The 26,158-nt window shown below is 31.5% G+C and overlaps 3 protein-coding genes across 3 annotated transcripts in view; 1 reads left to right on the top strand and 2 right to left on the bottom strand.

Annotated features, from left to right (window-relative positions):
• Positions 1-570: 570 nt before the first annotated feature.
• On the bottom strand, positions 571-4,507 carry LOC113398118 (golgin subfamily A member 7). The gene is made up of 3 exons (XM_026636709.2): positions 4,159-4,507; positions 3,502-3,654; positions 571-3,224 (listed from the first exon to the last, which is right to left on the bottom strand). The coding sequence occupies exons 1-3, from the start codon at positions 4,309-4,311 to the stop codon at positions 3,042-3,044; spliced, it is 489 nt and encodes a 162-aa protein (XP_026492494.1). The 5' UTR covers positions 4,312-4,507; the 3' UTR covers positions 571-3,041.
• Positions 4,508-10,902: 6,395 nt separating this feature from the next.
• On the top strand, positions 10,903-12,055 carry LOC113398070 (uncharacterized). The gene is made up of 3 exons (XM_026636646.2): positions 10,903-11,474; positions 11,546-11,692; positions 11,775-12,055. Exons 1-3 carry the CDS (start codon positions 10,994-10,996, stop codon positions 11,954-11,956), a joined length of 810 nt encoding a protein of 269 aa, XP_026492431.1. The 5' UTR covers positions 10,903-10,993; the 3' UTR covers positions 11,957-12,055.
• A 12,853-nt stretch (positions 12,056-24,908) lies between these two features.
• Positions 24,909-26,158, bottom strand: part of LOC113398112 (uncharacterized) — a 35,747-nt gene continuing 34,497 nt past the window's right edge. Inside the window, exons 10-11 of the mRNA XM_026636700.2 lie at positions 25,382-25,554; positions 24,909-25,131 (exon numbers count right to left, since the gene is read on the bottom strand). Of these exons, the coding sequence (XP_026492485.2) occupies positions 24,984-25,131; positions 25,382-25,554 (321 nt within the window). The 3' untranslated portion in view covers positions 24,909-24,983. The remainder of the gene's footprint in view (positions 25,132-25,381; positions 25,555-26,158) is intronic.

Here is a 26,158-nt window from a genome sequence, read left to right as displayed (position 1 = left end):
AAGATTGATGGTGCATTGGCGATTAATAGAATGGTTAACTTTTCTTACAGCACCTAGGTCTATAGGCGGTGGTGACCACTTATCATCATGTAACCCGTTTGATCGTAAGCCTATATATATTAATATAATTATATATCTATACATATAATAAAATTGGAGTGTATGTTTGTAATATTAAAATAATCGCGTTTTACTAAATGCATATGTATGTATACACGGTACATATACCTAAATAACATTTTTTACAATTTTTGTCTGTCTGTTTGTTCCGGCTAATCTCAGGAACGGCAGGGCCGATTTTGTTTGGCAGATAGGTGATGTAATAAGGAGTAACTTAGGCTACTTTTATTTTATAATTATATGTAAAATAATAATAAAGTCACGCTTTTTTATTAAAGTCAAACGCGCACGAAGTCGCAGGCACCGCTAGTATATATATAAGTGACCAATCAGTGTAATCAGCCTATTTGTATTTGAAATCGCGATCTTAATCAGACTTCTTCTTACGAAGTAGGCTATCACAACTTTATATAAACTGTAAAGGAATCTTAAATAAATAAAATAAAATAATTCTTACATAATTTTTGTAATTTATAAAGTCATAATAAATTTTACAATATAACTATTTCTTAATTTTACTCATTAGTACAAATAGTTTAATTTTTACATACATTATACATTGTTCATTAAAGATTAATGTAGTCGTGGAATAATTAAAAATACGATGTACATTTTACACGACCGATTTTCCGTCATTCTCATACTGAACAAACGTTCAAAAACGTTTTTGACATTTATAATTGCATAAATCTACATTATATCAGAGATCATTTGCTTTATATTATAATTGTATTGGGGACAATTTATAACAATTTAAATAATAAATTCGGTCTGTGTTCATGCTTTATTTGGAAATGGAATAATAGACATGACATTGTTCTCATGAAAAAGGTATAAATATATTTTTTCTATTTCTTAGAGCCAAGGTATTGCGACATTCAGCCGTAAAATATAATTAGCTTCATTCAAAGCATCAAAGCTTCAGTGGGTTAAAATATTAAAAATAATAATAATTAAATGTCAAAGCAATTCAAAATAATTATTCAAGATTAAAATCAACTAAGAATATTAAAAAATATTATCATTTTATATTATGTTATTAAAAATACACTTCAGATAAAAATGTATATTAATTCTGATAATTTAAAATATTATATGTAAAATAGGAGTTCTAATAAATATAATTACATACTTATTAATACATAATTCTTGTTAAATAATATTAATTCTACCTTAAACCGAAAATCAAGTTTTAAAATAAATATTAGCAAATACAAAGCTAAATTATTCATAACTTAATAAATGCTACCCAAATAGGTCATATATAATTATATATAAGACAATAATATAAGTTAACGTTTGAACTTGTGATCCTCGCATTTGGTGATTTTTTTACTATGGCGACATCTAAATTCTTTTAAATATTTCAATATTATTATGTAAATAGTAATTAGATAAAATAAAATCAAATTAAAAAACAAAGCTTTTTCCAGAAAGTCATCAATGTATCATTTAAATTTTAAATAAAAAAATAACATATATTGGGGTCCGTCAAAAAGGCATTATGGCAACACTCGTCACTACGATTCGGGACAAATTTAGCTGAGATTTGATTGTGTACCGCGGTAAGTAGTACTTGGATAGCAAATAATATTAAAATTGAAAATAAATCCGCGTCCACACTTACTCAATTTCACCCTTAAATTTCTCATCTCAGACTCATATTTGAAGTAATACGAGAAATTGATGATCATGATAAATAATTATTATTGTAAGGTAAATCTTTAACATAAAATTATCCATTCAATATCTTCTCATTTCGTCTTTTTAGTTACTGAAAAGGAGTGAAATTGTGGTTCATACACAACGAAATGTTATTCAACTTTAGGTTTCGTATCAGAAGTCAGTTTGATAAATATTCATATAGAACTGTTCAAAATCGGTCGCAATGTTGCCATTTTAAAATAAACCATTTAATCCAGTTCAATCACCGTTTATGTTTAAATATTAGCTACTTACGTTAATCAAACATAAATATTAGATGCCTCTCAAAAAGCAATTGTTTTGGAATCACTATACTGATATAAATTTTCATAGCTCACATTAAATTTCAAAATTACAACCCATATGATACATCCTTTTAATACAATAATCCTATATATCCGTTCTTAAAATTAAACTATTGATTACATAGTTACAAGTCTTATTATAATAATAAACATCTTTTAAAAGTTAAAACAAGAACACCTATCTACACATACATATTTCATTTCATCAGAAAACCCTATACGTTTGTTTACCCTCTCCGTGAGTAAAATTGTTAATGTTCTATTCATCGTCAGTATTACTAATTGTATGTACTTAAACAAATTCTAACAAACTCGACTCTTGCAAATAATGCATTTCTTGTTAATTTACTCTAAGAGTATTTTTTGCAAAAGTTGTTCATGATTAAAAAAATATTAACTACTTGAATTTAGTTCAATTTTCATTTTGATACAAATAGGTTTTATGTCTTTGCAATTTTTTTTTCTTTGAAATTAATGTAATGTCACAACTAACATAAAGAAATAAGGTCTTATATCTAAGATTATATTTCAAATCTTTAATCTAATATCATCCTTCATTTTACATTTTTAATTCCTCACAAAGCACGGAAGAGCATTTTGGCATAGGGAGTTCATTCATACTCAATTGGTTCACACCAATCCAAATACAATTTATATTTAATATTAATATTACACAATTGGTTTTAATAACAAACTCAGGTGCTTAAGTTACAGACCATATAAAGGCTTACGAATGACGTTTCTAAACAAATTTTAATTGTATTATGTACATTATTTACCTAATTTTAACACTTACTGATAAAAGAATTTATATGTCCGATTAAATAACAAATATGACAGTAACAAAGCACCAGTATATTAAAACCAATACCTTAATTGTTACATGAAGAACTCCCTGTTTTCATGTGGTGGTCAAGTGTGTCGTAATTGTGATGTTGTCGAGTTACCAGTTGGACTTTGACAGTTTGGTACGTCAATGATCGTTATCTCTATCACTCGCAATCCTCTGAGTATAGGATCTGTTATGTGTATACCTCTGGGATTGTAGACTCTTTCATTCTGTGTTGCTATGAATTTTGAAATTTTTCTTAAGTGCTGAAATAAGATGTACATACGTTTTGGTAAAACTTTTATATTTGTTAACAAAAAATATATATATTTATAGATTTTTTTAATAAATCTTGTTAAAGAATAATAAACTCCTGATAAAATAAATTTAAGCTGTTGAGATAATATGCCATAATAGTAATTATGAGTGCAGAAAATACTCAGATATGTTCACTCTCAAAAACCTGCCAACCCTTTGTTGGTTGATTAACAGGTCTTATTATATTATTTTATAAATAAATTATTAATTCTACAAAAAATTTACCTTTTCATAATGTGTCTCTGTACATATGTATATAAAATAAGCCGTGAGACAAGCAAGACAACCTTCACAATAGGTACTGCAATCAGCTGTTTCTGCCATTTCAAAATGCTCATTCAATCTCTCCATTGTGAATTCAAATGTTTGTCGGTCTATCTGCAAATGAAAATTAAACTAAATTTTTATATACATATTCTCATAAGGCATAAGAAACATACATAATAATTATAGCTGGATTTTATGATAATTTATTAGTAGAGTTATGGACTCGGTGAATTGACTAGGCAGTGTTTTTATCCCTTAATTATGAAGTTTTTATACAATACAATAAATATAACAAACTTTGAATAATTTTATTTCAAAATACTATAATATATAGAAAATAATTGGTGTATCATAAGAGTTGCCAAATATTAACAGCTTAAATAAAATAGATTTTCCTGTCTATTTATTAGCTTTATAAAATATTGTTACAGATTAAAATATGATTCTTAGAAATTTGAGTATTTTTTCATAGTATTAATCTTAATAGCAATTTATAGGTTAATGAAGGAATAATATAATTTCTGTTGGATTGAAAACTAAGTTCGATAAGAAAACTGATATCAAGGACAGTCATAAGGCGTGTTGACATTAGATAAACAATAAACTTTCACTTACTCTGTCTTCCAACTCAGGAGGGAATCTCGTCTGAAATTTAACCGCCGTGCCCTCCGAATAGTCTCTCTGTATGAAGATCTTAATACCTTGTTGAGTTGGTGTCTGTTGGCTCCCGGGCGTGTTAGGTCCGGACGGGATACGATTGTTCGCCATTATAAAGTATTTTTTTCACAATTACAACAGAAACACGAAATTAACACAATCACTGATAACACTACGAACACATTATTGAAGTGTTTTTTATATGAAAAAGTAAACAAAAACGTGTGATTTAGTTAAATTAAGATCAAGAACGATTGGTTCGCAATTCGATAAAAATTGACGGTGACGTATTTAGCGTCTGATTGACAGTGACAGCGACAAATAGTCTATGAAAGGACGCCATTGATCATAGAGCTTGCGTTCAAAAATTAAATAATTTGTACCATTTTGTTAGAATATGATGATTAAGTAAGCTCAATGAATATCAGTTTTGTGTCTTGAAAAATCAAAGATTATATTTTATTTAAAAAATTATAGTATTCATATTTCATTAATAATTTCGATCAACAATATTTGAATAAAGTTAATAATGGTTTGTGTTCTCGCCATTTATTATGACATTGGCAAAGTATCAACCTATATTATTCATATCACAACAATAATATTAATTAGTCATTTATATAACAAAATTGAATGCGAACGTAGGTCTGTTGGTAGGTACGTCTGTTAGTTATTTCATCAGGTGCAAATCTAGGCAAGCACTGCTAAAATTCATGTGTCTAATATGTGTTATTAATGAATTATTATGCATCTCGTGCTCGGCGGTGAAGAAGGAAATTGATATAAGCAGAATGAAAATCTACTAATCGACGTGTATCGGAGCAGCGTGGTGGAATGTTCTAACTATGTAGTATAAATGTAAAAGTATGTTTGTTTGTTCATTGAGCTTTTAAGTTTTTTTCTATTAAACCAATCATCATGAAATTTTACATACAGATTATCAGGAGTTCCGAAAAGGACAAAGAATACTCAATATCGGCTAATCTCCCCCCCCACCCAGCAAACGAGGACGGAAATAATTTTAACATATTGTTACTTCCTTCCTAAAAATGTAAAAATTAAATTAAAAAATCGTACAAATATCAACGTCTCAAACGAAGCGGCTTAATTGATTTACGTTCGTCAAACTATCGTTCCGCTTAATATTCAACTGTCGATCAAAGCGAAATCGGCCTGAATAGTTTGTTGTCTGATCGCTAATCAATATCTAATTCTGAATACCATTTAATCATTAAATTATTTGATTTTTATAACAATGGATAATTATTTTGTGTTGGTATATTAATAAAGCAGTTATTCCGTAGGGTACTATTTGTTATAAGAAGTAAGAGTGTAAAATTTGGTAACATTTGTCAGATCTACTCACTTAGACTATTGAAATCTCATATATCATCAAAAAATATTCTCATTAAAGTCAATTTCAATTAACTTTAACCAGCAGGGATTAATTGCCATTAATCTGATTTGCCATTAAGACTTCTGGAGGTCGCCTGCTTTGGGAATGACTGATTTATGCGGTCAGTTTATCTTGTTGTTAATATCTATTATAAATCAAATCTAATCATATTTTTTTATTCAAGTAGGCCAATAAAATTAAAACTTTTGAATCTTTGAAATTTAAAGCTACCACCGGTTCGGAAAGTATATTCTATGTCTTTAAAGACAATACGTCTTTACTTTAAATGTAGGTAACATATTAGTTGTTAATTTTATGTGTTTAGAGATAAGTTGATTGTGTAACTATTTCAATAAATAAATAGAACTATATAACGGCTTAAAGGTTGTACTTAAAGTAGCAGCAGCCTACATATGTATGTACTCTGCAACTACTGGGCAAATCCTCTCCCTTTTGAGACGGAGGCGTGGAGCTTATTCCAGCTGCTCAAATGCGGGTTGGATACACATGTATCACTATTTCATTAAATATAGAAATAAGCAGATTTCCTCATGATGTTTTCCTTTAAAGGCGAGCACAAGACGAGTTACTGTTTACGTGCTTGCCTGGGCTTGAACCCACAACCATTGGCTAAGATGCATGCGTTGCAACCACTGGGCCATTTTGTTTGTTGATAATTTTGCAATTAGAATAAGTTATATATGTCGCAGTCAATTGGTTAAATTAGCCATTTAATTAACAGACACTTTACCATAGGGCGCCGTTCACCCAGCGGCCTGAATGACACTCAGCCAACCGCCGCCGAGCAGCGCCGTTTAGTAAAGTAGGCGTTTAATTGGATGACTAATAAAGCTAGTTGCCTGCGACATAATATATATTATATATTTTACGATGAATGATTAAAACTTAAAACTATGGAATAATTAAAAAAAAATATTAATGCCTTTTTTTTTTTCATACGAATACTTTGTTGTTTCTGTACCGTCTGTTTTAGTAGTAGTGAGTATTGTAATAGAATAAAAAAGAACATATATTATTTAGGTATTTAGTTATTTCGCACGTTTCATTGCAAAACTTTATATCGATGTCGTGAATATGTATTTTTGGTGCCGTTAGCGGCGTTTTTCATGTTTAAATAAAATTAAACAGGTATATTGCTTTTTATATATTTGGTGTTTATATATTTATTAATCCAAAAATATATATTGTAAATACTACGTTAAAAATTAAATAAATTGAAATTAAAAAATCTAAATGAAAACATAATTAAAAAAGAATATATAATATAAATATGAAATATATATTAAAAATAGATATTTTTAAATCTAGCAACACATCGTTAAAAATATTTTATATTTTACTTTAAATAAAATTTGGCAGAATTAGATAATATTAAGATCGAATCAGGTGAAACTAGTTTTGAGAATATTCTGAACAGTTCAGATAGTGTCTGCTTGATATATATGTTTTTGGTTATGAATGATAAATTGATAATTAATCGTTATTTATAATGATTATCGTGAAATAAAGTAACAAGTGCAACGTTATTTCACTAGAAGGCGCTACGTGTACAGTTTTAAATACTTTTAAACATTGAACTAGTTTAATAACTGACTTTAAAAATAACGAAATATAAAACCTTTATACACTCAGCTAAACATACATCGAAGCTTTTCATGAAAAGCAAAAGAAAATCTTCTTTGACTCTGACCAAAAAAAAAACATAAATATGCTTTTCTTAAATTAGTTATTACATTTAGCATTTGTTGTATATCAAAGTGTTCACACAATGAGCACTGGTTGAACTCGAACCCGCTACCAACCATACCGTTACTAGGCTATTACCGCTACATTTGCCCATTATATAAAAGAAAGTGACGCCGTCCATTGCGTTCGCATTCCTTACGTAATAGAGGACACATTTCTTATTAATTAATCATTCCACACATAACTTCGAGTGAAAGATATCACTTCAAAACGGATGCTAAGTGTCGTGACGCGGATAACAATTAGTTGACTGTTGAGGGTTACTCCTGAATGATAAAATTTAAACAGCTGATTGTAGGTTTGGATGACTACTACGAAATACGACCTCGTTTCATTAGTCCAGGACTATTTGTAATAAGGCCAGGCATACATCCTGGCCGTATTTTTGTATGTCTCGATGATTTAGTGGGTATTATTCTGCAGATTTCGAGTTCCTGAATTGTATTCTTGAATTAGGAAGAAGTATACTTTCTCACCTTATTCTGGTTGCGTCGAATTGCCGATCCTTCAGACAATAGGGAATAGGGACAGCAACTGTGTTTGCATGCACATTTGTGGAATGGAACTATAATGTCTCCCACCGCAAATGTCTAATCTTTGTGATCGAGTGCCGTGTCAAAATTCGGTTACGAGGACATTATTTCTATGTTTGTGTGAATTTTATCATCATAATTATAATAAAGTACATATGTTTCATTTGGAATATTTTTATCATACGACCATTACCTTATGAATTGATGAGAAAGCCCTATAAATTGTTATTACCTTTCAATTAAAATGAGTCCGTATCCATCCAGTGAGACTTCCCGTGCTATGCGTTTTATTGACTATATCCAACATTTCTTATCTATAAACCCTAAATAGTTTGCAAGCTTAGCATATTGGTGAACGCATTGTTTTAACGAAAAATTATTTGAAATTAGCATATTGGTATTCGTTTCATTTGTGTGCTACAGATGTAAAGTAATGTATTCCGACTATATACGGTTATATTTTCGTCAAAACAAATGTAAATGTGTTTTATTCATTCAAAATGATAGACAGTGGCTGTTTATTTACTCTATAACATATTTTTTGACACTGACGTTATAGGTTATTATAAATTACAACTAATTTATAATATTCGAGCAGGTAAATATAAGCTTATTATAAGTACGAGTAGTTAGTGTAAGCAATTCGTAACAATTGATAATGTAGGTAACAGTTGACAATTAACGAAGTTATCGTGAACGCGTTTGGACGCATCAATTCCTATAATGAGGCATTAAAATGGTAACAAAAACAAACACAGTCTCTAAGCTTTGTAAGCCATTACTAGGTTTAATGTCAAAATTTACATTACGTTCAAGAACGCATATGTATCTATTGTTTTCATGATTTTTTTTTTTGTGTATACAAACTTGGCAAAGGATCTTCCATTTTTTTTTTATATTTAAAGTGTGTACTTGGCTTATGTAGAAAACTGTGTTAAATTGCAATAATTAATGAACTAGTAATAATGATACATAAACGCGCATTGAAATCTATAAAGTTATGGTCAGTTTATATAGACTATGTAGGGAGAAGTCGTTTAATAATATTATTACTTTTTTATGATATAGGCGGACGAGCAAATGGGCCACCTGATGGTAAGTGGTCACCCATACTGTATGAATTAATATTAACTAATGGGAACTAAGATGTTTTGTCTGTTGTGTCTGTAGTTACACTGGCTCACTCATCCTTCAAATTGGAGCACAGCAATACTGGCTGGACTGTTTGGCGATAGAATATCTGATGAGTGAGTGGTACCAACCCATACGGGCTTACACAAAACTATACTACCCCTGTACTATGAATCATCAACGTCATTGAAACATAATCAACAAATTAGTTTGTCATCGTATTTAGTACTTGTATATAGTATTCACAAAATAATTGAAATATTTTAAGCAATGTCTAATTTCTTCGGTAACAACGAAGTAACGTAATACCGAATAGAGATCATATTCACGAAGAATATGTCGATTTTATTAACAACTAGTGGTCGGCAGATGTAAGATATAAAAAAGCGTGCAAAGACTATGTCCTTCCTTGGCGTTCAAGCTTGCTGCATATTTCATTGAACTCTTCATCAAATTTGGTTAAGTGCTTGGGCCTTGCAAGTGTAACAGACAGACAAACAGACAGACAGAGATACTTTCGCATTATTAATATAAGTAGAGATTACAGATACATCTGACTTATGCTTGGGCTTCATAATTTTAATACTATAAAACGATCTTACAAAATGAACATCAAATTATGCTTTAATAGAATAAAGTCGAATTTGACTGGCTATCGACACGCAACAAAAATTGAGATACAGGCTTAACATTTAGACCTATTTGTAATTAAGAAAGTGTTTTGGTACATTTTTATTTTAAGAGGGGTGCTGCATTTCTCTCAATCAACTGCTGTTTGATCAGTACAAAGCGACAAATTTAGCTGAAAGTCTAAAATGTTTACAGCAAGAGATAAAAGTTAAACTGAAATTACAGTAATATAATTTTTGTTTTAAATACGAGGAAATATGCCGCCATTTTGTACCATTAATGTATTAGAAAAAGATTATTTTGACTAGTGCTTGGGATCTCTTTTACTGCAGATTAGTGGTCGTTTTGTGTTTATAGTTTTTATAAGATATAAAAATTTATTTGACATGCATGTATAATTCGAAAAGAAATCACAGTCACTATTTTAAATTACGGTGTAGTATTGTCAAATTTTACTTGTGCATGGTACTGTAAGGAAAAATAACGCAATTGAAAGAAAAAACAATACATTTAACAAATTATAAATTCTAGACAAATACATCGTTTAACACAATCTTGACGATTCATATTTAAAACGTAAACGTTCCTGTATGCGGGACCTCATTCGTTTGAATGGTGAACAAGGAACACTATTTTACTTTCCCCTGGGAACACTTTCACTTGCCAGGATATCAAGCAACCCAAATGCTGACAAACACCATGACAAAAACACAATACGTTATTATATACACTCGCAGTTTTACCAGTGATAAATCTCTGAATATAATTTGGCCTACATTTTTAGTATTGGCTTTTATGTATATTTAATGGCACTAAAAGGAAAGAAAAGAGAAAAAAAAACAATTTAATATATATTAATATGAAAGATTTTAAATGCCAAGAGATATCAAACGATAACTATGTTAGGAAAAAGACAGCTTATAATAATATAGGATATTGAAATCTCATGAAAAATCTTTTAAATGAATCGAATTTTTAATGAATATTGCTGAAATCCTTATTTTGAAACAAATAATTAAACATATTTGTGAATAAAATAACTACTGTACTCAAAATTAATTTTCACACCATATTGCCTATCTAATTAGAAGACGCCTACAGAGTAACAGTTTTCCAATACAAAGTCGCCTCCCAATTAAAATGTACCGTGGCTATAGTATCGCATATGTATCGCCAATGTTAGCACCAAAGCGCATTCGGACACCACATCACGTATTAATGCTCGTATATAAACCCAGCCCTGGACTACCCTAACATACATTGTGACCGTTTAACGGACGGCAGTCAGACGCACCTGCCGTCAACAAATAAACAGTGATAAATTAAATAGTGCGAAATGTTTAAATTATTAGTGATATTGTCGATAGCGGCGTTCGCTAGTGGACAGTACTCGGCATCGAAGCTCGTTAAGAACATTTACAACGAATGTTTGAGTCAATATTCGGTGGAGTGTGTGAAACCGAGGACCCTAGAATGGATTTCCCATGTAGCTAACGATGAAGAGATCAAAATTACGGATAATCTGTCGATCGTCAAGAATGCGGAAATCGAAGATGAAGCCGTCGATCCTAGGATGGCTAAGGACCCCGCTTATGCGATCGTCGATAAAGTGGATCGTTTCCTTCAGACTCATGCAGTGAGAGTGAAAGTTCCCGAAGAAATCGCCAGCAGTGCTGCTTCAGAATATGTACCAAGGTCGCTCATCACCGACCTACCTTCTGAACTGGACATGTCCTTGGACGGAGAAGAAGAAGTTGAGACTTTCGAAGGCAGGAAGAAGAAGATCAAGCTCCCCAAACCTTTGAGGATCAAGAGCAGTACGTTTATAGCAATAATAATATTTAATCTTAAAATAAACGAAAGATGCTCATTATTTGTTTGTTTTCAGAACATGGTTTCATCAAGAAAGTGCTGCTTCCTTTCCTCCTCGGCCTGAAGTTCAAGGCTTCAGTTTTGGTACCGCTGGCGCTTGCTATGATTGCCCTTAAGACATGGAAGGCTTTGACTCTTGGTCTCATCTCGCTGGTTTTGTCTGGTAAGAATCTAGTTGATTAAGAAACGTTAATTTTAAATGAATGCTTAGAATATAGTTAGTAATTTGTTTTAATATGTTGCAGGTGCTATGGTTATCTTCAAATTCACCAAACCCAAGGTTGTGAACTACGAAGTGATCCACTACCCACAACACCACGTAGAGCACCATGTGGACCATCACGCTCCCGCCTGGGATGCGCACGGTCCCTACCAAGCGCGATCATACGAAGACGCACACGAAATCGCCTATTCTGGACAAATATAATCGATATTATGTTAAATAAGACGGACCTCTGACTAATTTATTTATTTAAATTATTTATTGCTAATGTAAATAAATCTTATATTTAAGTTTCAATTTTAATCAGCGTTCATTATTTTGATACCTATATCTTTCTTTTAATTAGTATGCTAAGATTGTAACAAGGACAAAAATCTTGGAAACCGTTTACGTAACGGAGAAAAGTTTGAAAGTTAGTAGTAAATAAATTAGAAAATTATGAGGAATACACTTGAGATACTCCTTGAGAATATATTAAATTAAAATTTATTTAAATAAGCATAATTAGTTTAATATCATCATTTATTAATTCACACTTAAAAGTATATAACAATCAAATTCAATCTTGGAACTGATAAATTTCCATAAAGTAAAATTTTTGGTAATTTTAGAAAAAATATTCTCAGGAAAAATATAATGATATTTTCTTCCTTTTGGAAGTCTAGTCTTAGTGGAATTAGTACTATGTTAATGACAAAGTCATTGTATAACTTAAGTATAGTAAGATTCTTACCTACATACAAATCTTATACTGTGTGACATACAAACAAACAGACTCACAGCCATTTCATTTAACTACAACCACATCAGCATTATTGAAGTCAAATTTATTGTTGTCTATTTTATTTAAATTTAACACTTTCAAATTACCAAATCTCGCGGGCGTATGTTCAGTATAATTAGGAGTATTGGTTAAAATATTGGACTTAAAAGAGTTAAGCTTCTTATTATGATGATTGACGCGATTAATAAGAATTTCTGCGTCATCATTAACTATTTTATTTTTACTATCTTTATTTCTAGATATGAGTGTATCCAAAAATTGTCCAGGATCGAAAGATTCCGGTTTATAACTCTCTATATACAGAGGTCGGTCAAGAACAAGCGTATGTGGAACATCATGAATATATTCTTCGATTGGTTTCAATTTAACTTTCGTCCCGTTTCGCTTCTTAGTACTTTCATTCGAATTGTAATTCAAGTCAGGGGTTTGTTCATCCGGCCTCGGTAAAAGTATTCGATTAGAAAATGTTTTGAATACTTTAGACCGTCGCAAAGGATTCATTTTGTAAATACTTAGTAGAACATTGAAATTGTCGGTATTCGATCTCTTCTTTCTGTTTGTAGTTCCTGATTGTGGGATCTGTAAATTGTTTATTTTAACGATTATTCTTTTTTACGGTTTCGGATAAGGCATAAATTACTCATCCTAGTAACCATAGTCCTTTTAATACAAATTAATACCGTTCTCTGATAAATAAAGGTCATAATTATAATATATGAATATCGTATTTCAGCTGGGCGTGTTATGAGTCTTTAATTTTTTTTTTTTAAAAGTAATCATTTATTTGGTCGTAATAATATAGTAGAAATATTCATGCGCGTGCAAAGAATGACTTTAAAGAGTTCCAAATCAATCAGATGGATGTCAATGGCTCGCTCAATTGCGAAGATAAACATAGTAAGGTATCTATAATGTGACATAAAAACTTAATATTTTATTTTGGGACTCGAAATGGTCCTATTCAAGTCCCAGGTCGGGCTCTGCAGCCTTACAAGCCACTATTTCAACAAGGTCAAATTATAATTGTACATAAGGACTCTTTACTCTTTTAGTGATTATATAATTGCAAAAATATTAATATATTCACGCATAGCAAGTCACGTAAATATTGTAAATTTGAAACGAGTGAAACTGCGAAGCGCCACTACTTATATATAAATATTATATACCAAGACCTTCTTCAAAACGCCTTGCATCTGCTTGTATTCGTTTAGCATATATTGGTTTGATAGTTTTTTGGTATTACGAAGAAATATATATTTGCCAATCAGCAGTTGTACAGCGAGATAGAGAAGTTTATTAATCTCTTAACAGTAATGCTAAGTAAGAACTCACTTCGGATCTCACTCGTGAAATGTCGAAAACTGATTTTTCGTGTCACGCTAATTTAAGTCTTATAATTATTATAGTTAATGTTGAATATCACTTATTGATATTTCGTGGCCTGCGATGGGCCTCGTCTAGAATGTATTTCATTAAAGAAAACATTAAAAATAACAAAATATTCTTACCCATGTTAATGAGACTGTCACGAGTATGAGGCAAACTTTCATTGCGAGTCTATTTCGTCCACCGTATCGAATAAAAGCATTATTAACTACCAATATTTACAAAATAGTACACTTATCAGCAAAACTACGAAGTCATACGTATTTTCATACTTTTTAAACCGAACGTTACTGATAAATGTGAAGCCTTTTCTCCAAACCAGCAAATACTAATTTGATATTTCCAGTAAATAATTTCCAGTGGCTGCCTGAATTTGGAAGTTGGTAGAAGTACACTCTCATGTACTGGAAATAATTTTTTTTTAAATAAAGTCGTAGCACGCTTGAAAATTGGCTACTTCGTAGTAAGTGGTCGTAAGTATTGATGGATGATTGTTAAGATGCGAACTGTTTTCAAAAATTGTGTTTGTGGTGCAAACAAAATTCCATTGATTTCAAAATTAGAACAATATTACATCAAACAAATACCGGACAAAACTACATTCACAAACAAGATAAAATGTTGCCAGTTAATAATAGATTAGCCGTTTTAAGAGAAATGTATAATTGTATATTATATATTAAATACTGTTTTTTAACAATAAGGAATATATATATATTTTAATAAAAAAACACATTGCTCAGTTAAGGTATGGTTAATATTTCTTACCACTTATCATGGTGGTCCATTTGTTCGTTCACTGGTCTATATTTAACTAATAAGGAATTTAACTAAATGGGTACGGCAACATCGGGGTGTTGAAGGCGTATAAATATGGTTATGTAAAGTAATTTTTTTTTATCGTTACAATGAAGCCCTTCAGGTAGGTGTTCATTTTATTAATATCTTACATACTGTAAGTGAATATTATTATCTTAAAATAATTATTTATTAAGTTTAAAAAGTTAATTAATTAATTAATATTTAAAGTGTTTTTTAATCCATGTGCTAGTAAACTTGATTTATTTTTAAACTAGTTGTTGCACGCGGTTTCGCTCGTGTTTTAGGAGTTGTTGGACAGGCGTTAGACATAAAAAGAGAGTCCTTTCTTGATTCTTGAGCTCAAACTTGCTTTATACCAAATTTCCTCATATTCAGTTTCAAAAGTTTTGAAGTCATCGCATACATGCATGCGTATGTGATGTTAAACTTATCGAAACGACTTTAACGGTTCGTTGCTAGTAACTTAAAAAAGATCGCTGACTGATGTACAATAACAATTTGAGAATTGTTGGAAACCGGTATAAGAGAACTCTCGTTATATGGTATATACATATATACCTAGACAACGGCTAACAGTGATCGCTTATCATAAGTTGTCATTTAAATGAATTTAAAATATGTCTTAAATAATAAACATTATATTTTATTAACTGACCCGCCCGAAAGACGACGTCCAGTCAAATTTTCGCTTAGTAAAAAGTTTTACAGGGATTTCAATTTTTATTTTCCAAAATTCGAATTCGAATAATAAAAAAAAAGTTAATTTAATGGGTGTAGACTAACTACTGAGTGTCTTGCCAATTTTCCGTAGAATCAAAAACAATTTCTAAGATGAATAAAGTATATTTAATTTTTTATTTTTTTTAGTATAATCATTCACTTAATTTGCTACACGAAGCTCGGTTTAGCGCAGACACCAAAATGGATGACATTAGAGAAAGAGCACGACCCAATGAGATTTACAACTACTATGACCCCATACATCGAAGGCAGTCTCGTGACGGTGCCACCGCCCTACGAGACACCAGATTACAGAGTGGAGGAACCAATATTCCTACCAAAAAGAACATATTTTTATGCAGAAAAACAGAGGCCCTATCGTCTGTCACCGCATTATAAGACAACGACAAGGTGGTATAAGGTACATTAGTTATTCTGTTGGTGACGATGGGGGAATTGCAGACGATTAAGTGGAATTACAAATAAAACCCCTACTATTAATCGTAATGAGTCGGTCTTTATTGATTAGTAAAGTATTTTTATATATTAAATCAACATTTATTACATTTTAATCAAAAACAAAAACATATGTCCGTAGTTACTCTTAGCTCTTGAGGGTTAATACGGACCAGTGTTGGGTTAATTGAGGACAACGTGGGGTCTCATTTTATATACAGAATTTACAAATGAAGTCGCTTGAAGAAGACTCAGTACTGCAATTCTCACGCGCCCAATTCTTGCATATGATCACATAATCCAGTTTCTGTCCCTTGTTTAAGAGGAGATTCTGCAAAAGTGTTACAATTTGTGTTTTTAAAATCTTGATCTGTATATGTCGCAATTTAGGTACATTTACCTACTTGTGTTAACCCTTTCGATGCGAGAACTCGATAGAAGCTTCTTACTACAGTAGTAATCCCCGTTTCGACTACATTGTAGATTGAATTTGACTTGAATTGGTATTTTATCATGAATGACATAAATTATCTGTTTCTTGTTGGATTCAATGCTGCGATTATATTTAATGAAGTAGTTTATGGTATTCGAAGTGATATATATGGGCGTCTAGCCATAAAATTATAATATCAGTCCACACCTACCATTTCGGTATGTTTATTAAAATCTCTTTTTATATTATTAGCTGGAATGGAATAATCAAATGCTCATCATCATTCAAGTACGTTATTCCAAAGAAGGTCTTGCAGAATTTATAATGAATTCCGGATCTTTTTCTTGAGATTCATTAAAAACTGTCTTTTTACTTTTTTCTGGGATAGTATTAACACATACTTTATTCTTAGTAGTCTTTTTTCTTATGTTATTGTACACATATTTGTAATAAATCAATGGTGTAGTTCGTTCTTTTTTCATAATATATTTTCGAGGCATGTAGCGTTATTAAGTATTGCTATAGTTTTTGAGAATCTTTAGCCGGGGACATTGCGGACCTCCGAATTTGCCTAGGTACTTCGACCGCAATTGAACCAAAAAATACAGCGATAACATTGTATAGAATTTGTTTTAGAAATTTTAGAAAGGATGCAACCGTTGGATTTATTTGCACTATACCCATCAACGTTTGCAAATACCTTCCATAATTTGATGAAACCCTAAAGAAGAGGACAAAAAAACATTAACAGATAACGAGAGTTCTTAGTTCGAACTTACCGTTAACTCGCGAACAATCAGCCAAAATCATCAGATGGTGATTGAATAGCTTATGTCCACATAAGTGGAATTATTCCCAGTAATACCAAAGTCAAATTATCTGACGTTAAGAACCAACAGTGCTTGTCTGTGAGAGTTCACTTCGCATCTCAATTATGAAATTACTTGAAATTTGACAGCCGATTTACGGTGATACGCTATTTTGATACGAGTACCCTTAAATTTGTAACCGTTATAGTCAATGTCATATATTCAGACATGTTTTGAACATAAATCTTTGATAAAAATTCACGTTTTCTTATATTATTTGTGATCATCATTAGTATTAAGTTAAGATTTCATTGTTATTTTGTATTTATTTTAGTAAATATCCGTTGAAACTCGACTTAGTAATATCATACATCCATAGACACAGCTGCATTAAGAAATATCAACCAATATTAACAACGTACAAATGTATTTACCTGTCACTGTGTAAGGTTACTAACCCCTTAAACTCGAAGACAGGAATACACATTGATATTCAGCGGCAGAATAATAGAAGCTAACGATAAATAATATGATATCTATTTATTTTAGGACAATATGAATTTCGCGGGATGCTATTGCACGACTGTATACAAGAGGTTGATTCCTCTCGCTGGCTGTGCAGTGATTACAACCCGTCACATCTTGACCACAGCCACATCAACTCATCTCATACTAAAAGATCGTTACGATTACGAAACACTAGAAAATATTCTCGGAGCATGGTATGATACGACCCTTGACAACTTCAATAGTTCAATGTACTTATCTCCAGCAAGAATTCATTATCATCCACTGGTATGTACTTGTTAGTATAGAAAGTAATAATAATTTGACTCGAGTAAATATATTAGTAAGTAGCCGTGCCCGCGACTTCGTGCGCGTTTGAATTTAAATCCTTATTACATCAGCTATCTGCCAGTGAAAGTCCCCTCAAAATCGGTCCAACCGTTACAGAGATTAGACGGAGCAAACAGACGAAAATTGAAAAAAATGTTATTTTGGTATATGTACCGTGTATACATACATATGCATTTAGTAAACAGCACATGTACCTACATTTATGACTTTTTAATGATGTTGCATATTTTTTTTAGTGGCATAGACCAGAACATGTCAATAGGTCGCATCCGTTTTCATTCACCTTCGATTTAGCAGTGTGGGCAGCAACCTACAATGTTTACGGGTGGTATTTTATGAAGGGAAGTACTACAACCTGTCTTAGAGCATCATCACATTCGTAAGTTATTCTTTACTTGCTTATGTAATTGTTTATACGTCATTACAGAGACAACTGTTTTTTCAACAGAGAATTGTGGATTTTTTTATTTTTAACTGAGGAAGGCTGCTACCAATCTTGCCACGAATTCCCATTGCGCATTTAATTTAATAAGAATAAATAGATATTATTTTTATTTAAAGCCGTGTGGCCCAGTGCTTAGAACGCGTGCATTTTAACCAATAATTGCGGGCTCAAACCCAGGCAAGCACCACTGAATTTTTATGTGCTTAATTTGTGTTTATAATTCATCTCGTGGCGATGAAGGAAAACATCGCGAAGAAACGTGCATGTGTCTAATTTCAACGAAATTCTGCCACAATCCACCCAAATCCACCAACCCGCATTGGAGCAGCTTGGTGGAATATGCTCCAAACCTTCTCCTCAAAGGGAGAGGAGGCCTTAGCCAAGCAGTAAGAAATTTACAGGCTGTTACTGTACAATAATTTTTAATTCTAGAATTTAAATCGTTAAAAAACGGTTGCGATATTTTTACTATTCTATTTCATATTAATTTATATTACTTTGATTAATTAATTTTGAAATTGTAAAATTTTTATTTACTAGGTTAGATTTTACAAATTATAAGGACAGCAGCCTTTGAACTTACTTTATTCCTGCCTTGAACTCTACATGAGTACAAAGTTCGAAGTGTTTTTTTTTAGTAGATTCTATGATAATTATGAAGTTTTTGGGCATGTGTTAGTGTGACCAGCCAGATTGTTCGTAATTTTTCGGAGATCATCCTTCAAACAAATAACAATAATTATATAATGATTAAAGTTATGTAATTTTTAGACGAGATCATGGATCTCCTATACCATCGAATGAACTGTTTATTATCGTCGGATACCAGTACATGTGGGCCTTTAAACACAAACCAATGCCTTGGTTCAAATATGCAATTCTTACCAGATACACCACGAGTCCATGCCCAAAGGTATGTTTAATGTCAATCAACCGTAAGAGTAGAAGTATTTTTTATACGATTTATCGAAAAAGGTATAAAATGCGCTCGGGGTTCATATATGTAGGTATGTTCCTTTATTCCTTTTTCATGTCTGAACTGTATTTCATATATTTATATTTTATATCTTTCGAATACTTCCATACATCATAGATTATAAAACAAAAGACAAATGGAGCGCGTGAGCAAAATCGAAAGCGCATAAAAAAATCAAATTGATGCTATTATATAAATATTAGAAAATGTTTTGAGAATTTATTTTTGGAAAAATAGTTGTATTCAATATTTACTAATGAAAATTAAATTAAATCACCTTTATATTTCTTATTAAGATCATATTGATATTATTTATCAAGGAATGCTCGACTCGATTCGACGAAATTTCTCAACTTTATGTCGACCATTCAACAAATTACTTAAGTTAAATCGAAATATATAATAATAATATTCAGAACAAATATAGTTTAATTGCAGATTATCAGACAATTGAATTCGATTTACATGGTTATGTAATGCATATAAATTTATTGAATTCCAGACGGAGTGGGGCTGGTTTATTTGTTTATATGGTGATTGGGCTAGATACGGTATAGAAGGCGGTGCTGCACTACACAGATCTTTCCAAGGCCGATCCTGGAGACACGACGGGTTAGTCGCGATGGGAGCCTTCAGTATGAGATTGAGGTCCATCGAAATGACCCATTATTTTACAATATTAGATAACTGGGCTGTACTTGATTTCCTGTACGATGCTTACGAATCTAGTTTCCCATATGCCTGGCTAGATGGGAGATTTGAAGATACGAAACACTATGCCCCAGTGGTAAAGTCAGGTTTCTATGTTCCAAGAAGGTACCCACAAGGAGAGGAACACTTATATGTCCCTGAGACATAATGGTCGAAGAAATCATTTATATTTATTGCGCAATTTATAAAATAATAAAAAATATTGACGTACAAATTAGTTGACAATCTACAAAATTTTGGGTAAAACGCTTTTTAAGAAGGCTTTCTTAGGAACAAAATCGGAAACCATTTTTGTCGTGAAATTTGCCTCAAGTATTCCAAGAGTCTTATCTATAACGATTTGGTGACGCGTTATTACGCAAACAAGCTAACACATATTGCAAGATATTTAAAGGCTTAATAAAAGAATGCTTTCAAGTAGGGCTTTGTGCAAGCCCGTCTGGGTAGGTACCACCCAATCATCAGATATTCTACTGCCAAATAACAGTATTCTGTATTGTTGTGTTCCGGTTAGAAGGGTGAGTGAGCCAGTGTAATTACAGGCACAAGGGACATAACATCACAGTTCCCAAGGTTGGTGGCGTATAGGTGATGTAAGGAATGGTTAATATTTCTTACAGCGCCTTTGTCTATAGGCGGTGGTGACCACTTACCATCAGGTGGCCCATATGCTCGTCCCCCAACTAAAGCCATAAAAAAAAATGCAAAGTAGAATAAAGAACTAATAACGTATACAAAAAGCAAATACACAATATACAAATGTAAAATTAATATTGACACAAGTGATTACGCATATTGGATACAAGTTAGAAAAATAATCTTATTTATTTTCTTCTTAAAAATAAATTATGTTATGGTACAGTTTCTTATGCTTTATTCCACGAGCTCCTAATTACATTGCAATTGGTTAACGCATGACGTACGTTAGTCAAATAATTTCTTAGGATCGTTGCATGTCCTAATCTAGATACGCATGTTGACAAATATGTTGCGAGTACTTTGTTCCCTAGGAGTTCGACTCCTGCAATGTTCTATATAATGTTTCTAAAATATGCACGTGTGTACGATTAAAAAAAAATACATGTGCATCTCGGGACGCCCGACAGGAGTGATAACTTAAACTAATCTAAGTTTAACTATTTAGTATTTATATTGTTTAAATTGAGAAAATCTTAGGTTATTACTTAAATTTTATTTATTTTAATAGGATAATGTAAGGAAAGGTTATTTGTTAATGAATTCTTTTATTGATTATAAAATAATCTATTTTATTCTTTGATACAATTCTTCAATATGTTTATTAGAATTTTGTGTTTGATCATTATTAGTATCATTATTGCCTGCCTATCGCTGCCGTATGCGAAAGAGATAGGAAAGCCAGATAAACTGGCGCCGTAACGCGTTACGTAACGAAGTGGTTTACCCTCCCATAAGAAGTTATCACTTCAAAAAATCACATTATAATTTGACAATATCTAGTTTACACATAATTCTATATTGTTTATTAAAAAAGGACAATTGTATTTAATGTTTTTTTTTTTAAATAAAATAATTGAACTTATAATATATGCCTTTTAATTACCAATACATTTTAAATTACTATAGTATAGTATTCATGCAATTCAATATTTATTATTTAGTAATATTGAAAAAAAATGGTTATATATTTTTATTAAAAGATATCATATTTTTATACATTTTAAGGTAAAAAAATGTTTTATACCGTGATCGTACAGGATTAAAATATAATTTATTTTTATTTAATTAAAATAGGTAGACAGACTGGCCTGGCCTGGCCATATGATGGTTAGTGGTCACCATAGATTAGTGATCACACTGTGATAAGTATTAACCATCCCTTACAATTTCAATGCGCCACAAACATAGGAAACTGTTGTTAAGTCCCTTGTGCCTGGAACATGACCGAGGGGGAGTTTGATACATAAACTGATACTGGTCCGAGAGGGAATGTGATACATGAACATAAAATTTTAAATATTAATAATTGAATAAGGAATTTATTCATAGTTGAAATTGTATTCTGTCTATTTTTTAAGTCAACAAAAATCTTAGTTGAGTTAACGGTATCCAGAGATAACCTTACTCAAATAACCTCTATAAATATTTACGTAATTAAATATTTTTTGAAAGTCGATGGTACATTTTATATTTATAGTAATAGGAGTCACTTTTGTATAAAGTTAAATATATGTTTATAGCGATTTAAAAAAAATCATGAACTACAAGGGTTCATTAAGGAAGAAATGTTTATATGTATGTCCCTCATTTATCAAGTGAAAAGCGAGGAACAAATGTTTTGTTCCGATGTTCTTGTATGTGAATTAAGTACGACGGCAGCGTATGTTCCAAAACAACCGAAATTACTTAAACAAATTTATTAAAACGGCTACTAAAATGTATGTGACAATTGGTTGATGTGAGAACTAAATTCACACAAAATTACCAAATCTTAGTCATCAATTTTATTGTTAATTTCACTGAACTAATTTTATCACTTGAATCACGCCAATGCACATAACTTAATCAGCGGATCCCACGACGCGTGGGAATGTAACAAGTTCATAAATAGTTGTTTTTGTTTAAAGTATAACTAGGCGGACGAGAAAATACCTGATGGTAAGTGGTTACCACCGCACATAGACTGTAAGCAATATTAACGATTTCTTACAAAACCAATGTGCCACCAGGCTTGGGAGCTAAGATGTTATGTCCCTTGTACCTATAGCTGCACTGGCTAACCAACTCTTCAAATTGAAATACAACAGTTATAAGTATTGCTTCTCAAATCCGGTCTCAAAATAAAGTATAACGTTGATTTTTATAGTTAACTCATTTCAGGCATATTTTTTGTGGGCAGGATTACAGAATTTGTCGTAAGTTTTGACGAAGGTAAATTAAAGGCATGGGCAGTGCGATCTGCATGGACCAAAATTCTCTAATAGTTAAGAAAATTTGGTGGGTTTTTGAGAAACGTTTAACCAATGGTATATCCAATCTAGTACAAGGCTGGTTATGTCAACCTCATCTTAAGCACAACAAGCTATCTCTTCCCAAAAAGAAACTTTTAAGGCGCTTCAACGATTTCACCCTGGATTTCACAAGGCGCAATTCACGAGGTACTGGGTACAGATCTGGAGGCTACCTGGAGTCAGGAAATTGGCAGTGTTTATCCCGTGCCTCAGCGCGTTAAGCCATTGGTCCTGCGCTTCAACTATTTCCGGTCGTGACTCATTTCCGTTCCATTGGATTATGAGAGTGAAGAAATAAAATATATTAGAAATTATAAAAATAAAACATTTTTTTTAATTCGTTTTTATTAATAAAAAATCTTTCAAATATAATTTGATTTTTAACAATAATAATAAATTAAGTATTGTCCTAGTGACTGATGGCTCTAATTATATTTAATTGACTAAAGGCAATTTAATTTATTTAATCAATACAAAATAATATTTTATTAGTTTAATAATCAATTCATATGTATTTTAAATCGCCTGCAGTCAAATAATAATTAAATCTAAGAAATAAGTTAATAAATAAATAATTGTCTATTAAACTATGACGTCACTAACAAATAATTTACAGTGTAAAGTAAATGCATTTTTTATGTATAATTATAATTATTATAACAATAAATTACTACAAAATAATTAATTCATAGAATATTTCAAATGTGTTATTAATTCACGCAAAATATATCAACATAAATATAAGAATTAAAGCAACGATTTTATAAGAAAATATTTAATAAAATTGTTTAATATTATATGAGATTGAATTACTGTAGGAAGAAACTCAAAACTCACCGCAAAACACGAGCGTGATATGTCAGAATGTGATATACACAATACGACATTACTCGTAACTATAACAATTGTCAAATTTAGAGGACACACGTATCAAAACGGCGTATCACTGTAAGTCTGTTATCAATATTCACGACTGATAAACAAAGAGTATTCTTACTGTTCTTACTTGATTGACAAAACGCAATCTATGCGTAAATCTATCTATGTGGAATGAGTCCATGTACGAAAATACAACCATATACATATTCGATGAGGTCATCAATAGTGATATGTAGAAAATTCCAAGCTCAACTTGGAACATATCAGTTGAAACGAAAAACACAGTATATTTTGTCACAAAACTAACTTTGGCGAGACCAGACTATAGTGCTATTCTATAAGAAAAAAAAGAGATGTGGTGGGGTGGGACACCTGTTTATGTAATACATAATGTATAGCTTTCACTAATGACATACCAAATGAAATAAATGAACGAAAATAATTTAATGACAAGAAAAAATATTGTTATTTAAAATTCCCGTATGAATTACAAATAAAACAAAAAATAAATTTAAATAATATTGTACAGAACCGTAATAGAATGAGAAAGAGAAGGAAGATCGTCCGCAGGGGACATGACGATATCTGTCAATGAACTCCACTGTAAACCGCGTAAAAGAACTTCTTTCCAAAAAATCTCGACTATCGTTAAATAATATTTAAATGATACACGTATCAAAATGGCGTATCAATTAAGTCGGTATACAAATGTTTCATCAGTGAAGTGAGTTCTTATCGAATAACGCATCAGGAAGTTCTATAGTTATTTTAATGATGTTTGTTTGAATGTCAAACGATTTTAATTCTATTACTTTACATATAAACAAATTGCAATTGGTTTTATTTTTGCTACAGGGTTGAGGTGCGTTTGGCTTCATGATTTTCTGTATAATGTTAACCGTAAAGCGCTTGATTGTAAAACGCTTGTTTATTTATTCTTCTATGATTTTACACGATCCTTATTTTTTTTTATTGTAGTCGATGTTACATTTTGGATAAATAGTAACGCAGTCTTTTGATTCTTGTCCATCTCTCGCAGCTTGAACGTATCTGAAGTAATGCAGCGCCATTTTGCTGTCAGCGGGCGGTACCAGCTCACTGGATTCTCTGTAAAAATTGTTTTATATAATTTAGTATAAAATAGTGAAACTGTGACGCAATTCAACGCCCACCTCGAAACTTTTGACCATTTATTTATACAGAATTCCATAAGGATTACCACTACATTGAAATTATCAAGCTCAGTAATTTTACAATATCATATGCCTTAAATTAATGTTACTAAACTTTATGACTGTAGTTTTATCATCATTGAAAAATATGAGAATCTAAATAATTAATATATAATTATACTTACTTGCTGAGTTCATTCGAGACAAGGTTGCTGTACGGTGCGTGTTTAAAGGGATCTCTATATAAAGCACATACAGCTCTTTCTCTACATTCTGTATCTCTTGCTCCAATTGAACCCAGTATCGTGTCGACTCTTTCCAGTAAATTTCCATAGAACTTTTCTGCCGCTATGGTATCCTGGTACAATTAATAAGATTGTTATAATATATGTACAAATTAAGACCTTGTCGTGATACTTATTTCTAGTATTTTTATTTAATTTATTAATTGTTAATTTGGTTTGTACCGTATATCAGATTACATCTAAACTTTATACTTTGGACCAGCAGCCAGTTAAACACTCCATGTGTTTAACTGGCTGCTGGTCCAAATCCGAACAAAAAGCAACAAATACTTTTATATATTATTAAAATTGACTTAGATAGTAATTATGTAAATATATAGATATTTAAACGTAACGTATATGTTGACCCTCAGCAGAACATCGTGGTAGAGTTACTTTTATATATCTACTTTTACCGAAGTAAACTTTGTGCAAGCCACCGGGGTAGGTATCAATTCATAACATATTCTCCCGCCAAAACAGCAACTCAGTATTGTTATGCTCCGGTTTGAAGGGTAAGTGAGCCAGTGTAAGGGACAGCTCAAGGGTATGTCTCTTGTCATCTTATTTCCCAAGATTAGTGGCGCTTTGGTGATGTTAGGAATGGTTAATATTTCTTGTGGCGCCAATGTTTACGGGCGATGGTAAACACATATCATCAGGTAGCCCATTTGCTCT

Source organism: Vanessa tameamea, chromosome 24 (assembly GCF_037043105.1).
Source record: "Vanessa tameamea isolate UH-Manoa-2023 chromosome 24, ilVanTame1 primary haplotype, whole genome shotgun sequence".
NCBI lineage: Eukaryota > Metazoa > Arthropoda > Insecta > Lepidoptera > Nymphalidae > Vanessa > Vanessa tameamea.
Note: the sequence above shows the minus strand (reverse complement) of the source record. Positions and strands in the feature narration are given on the sequence as shown.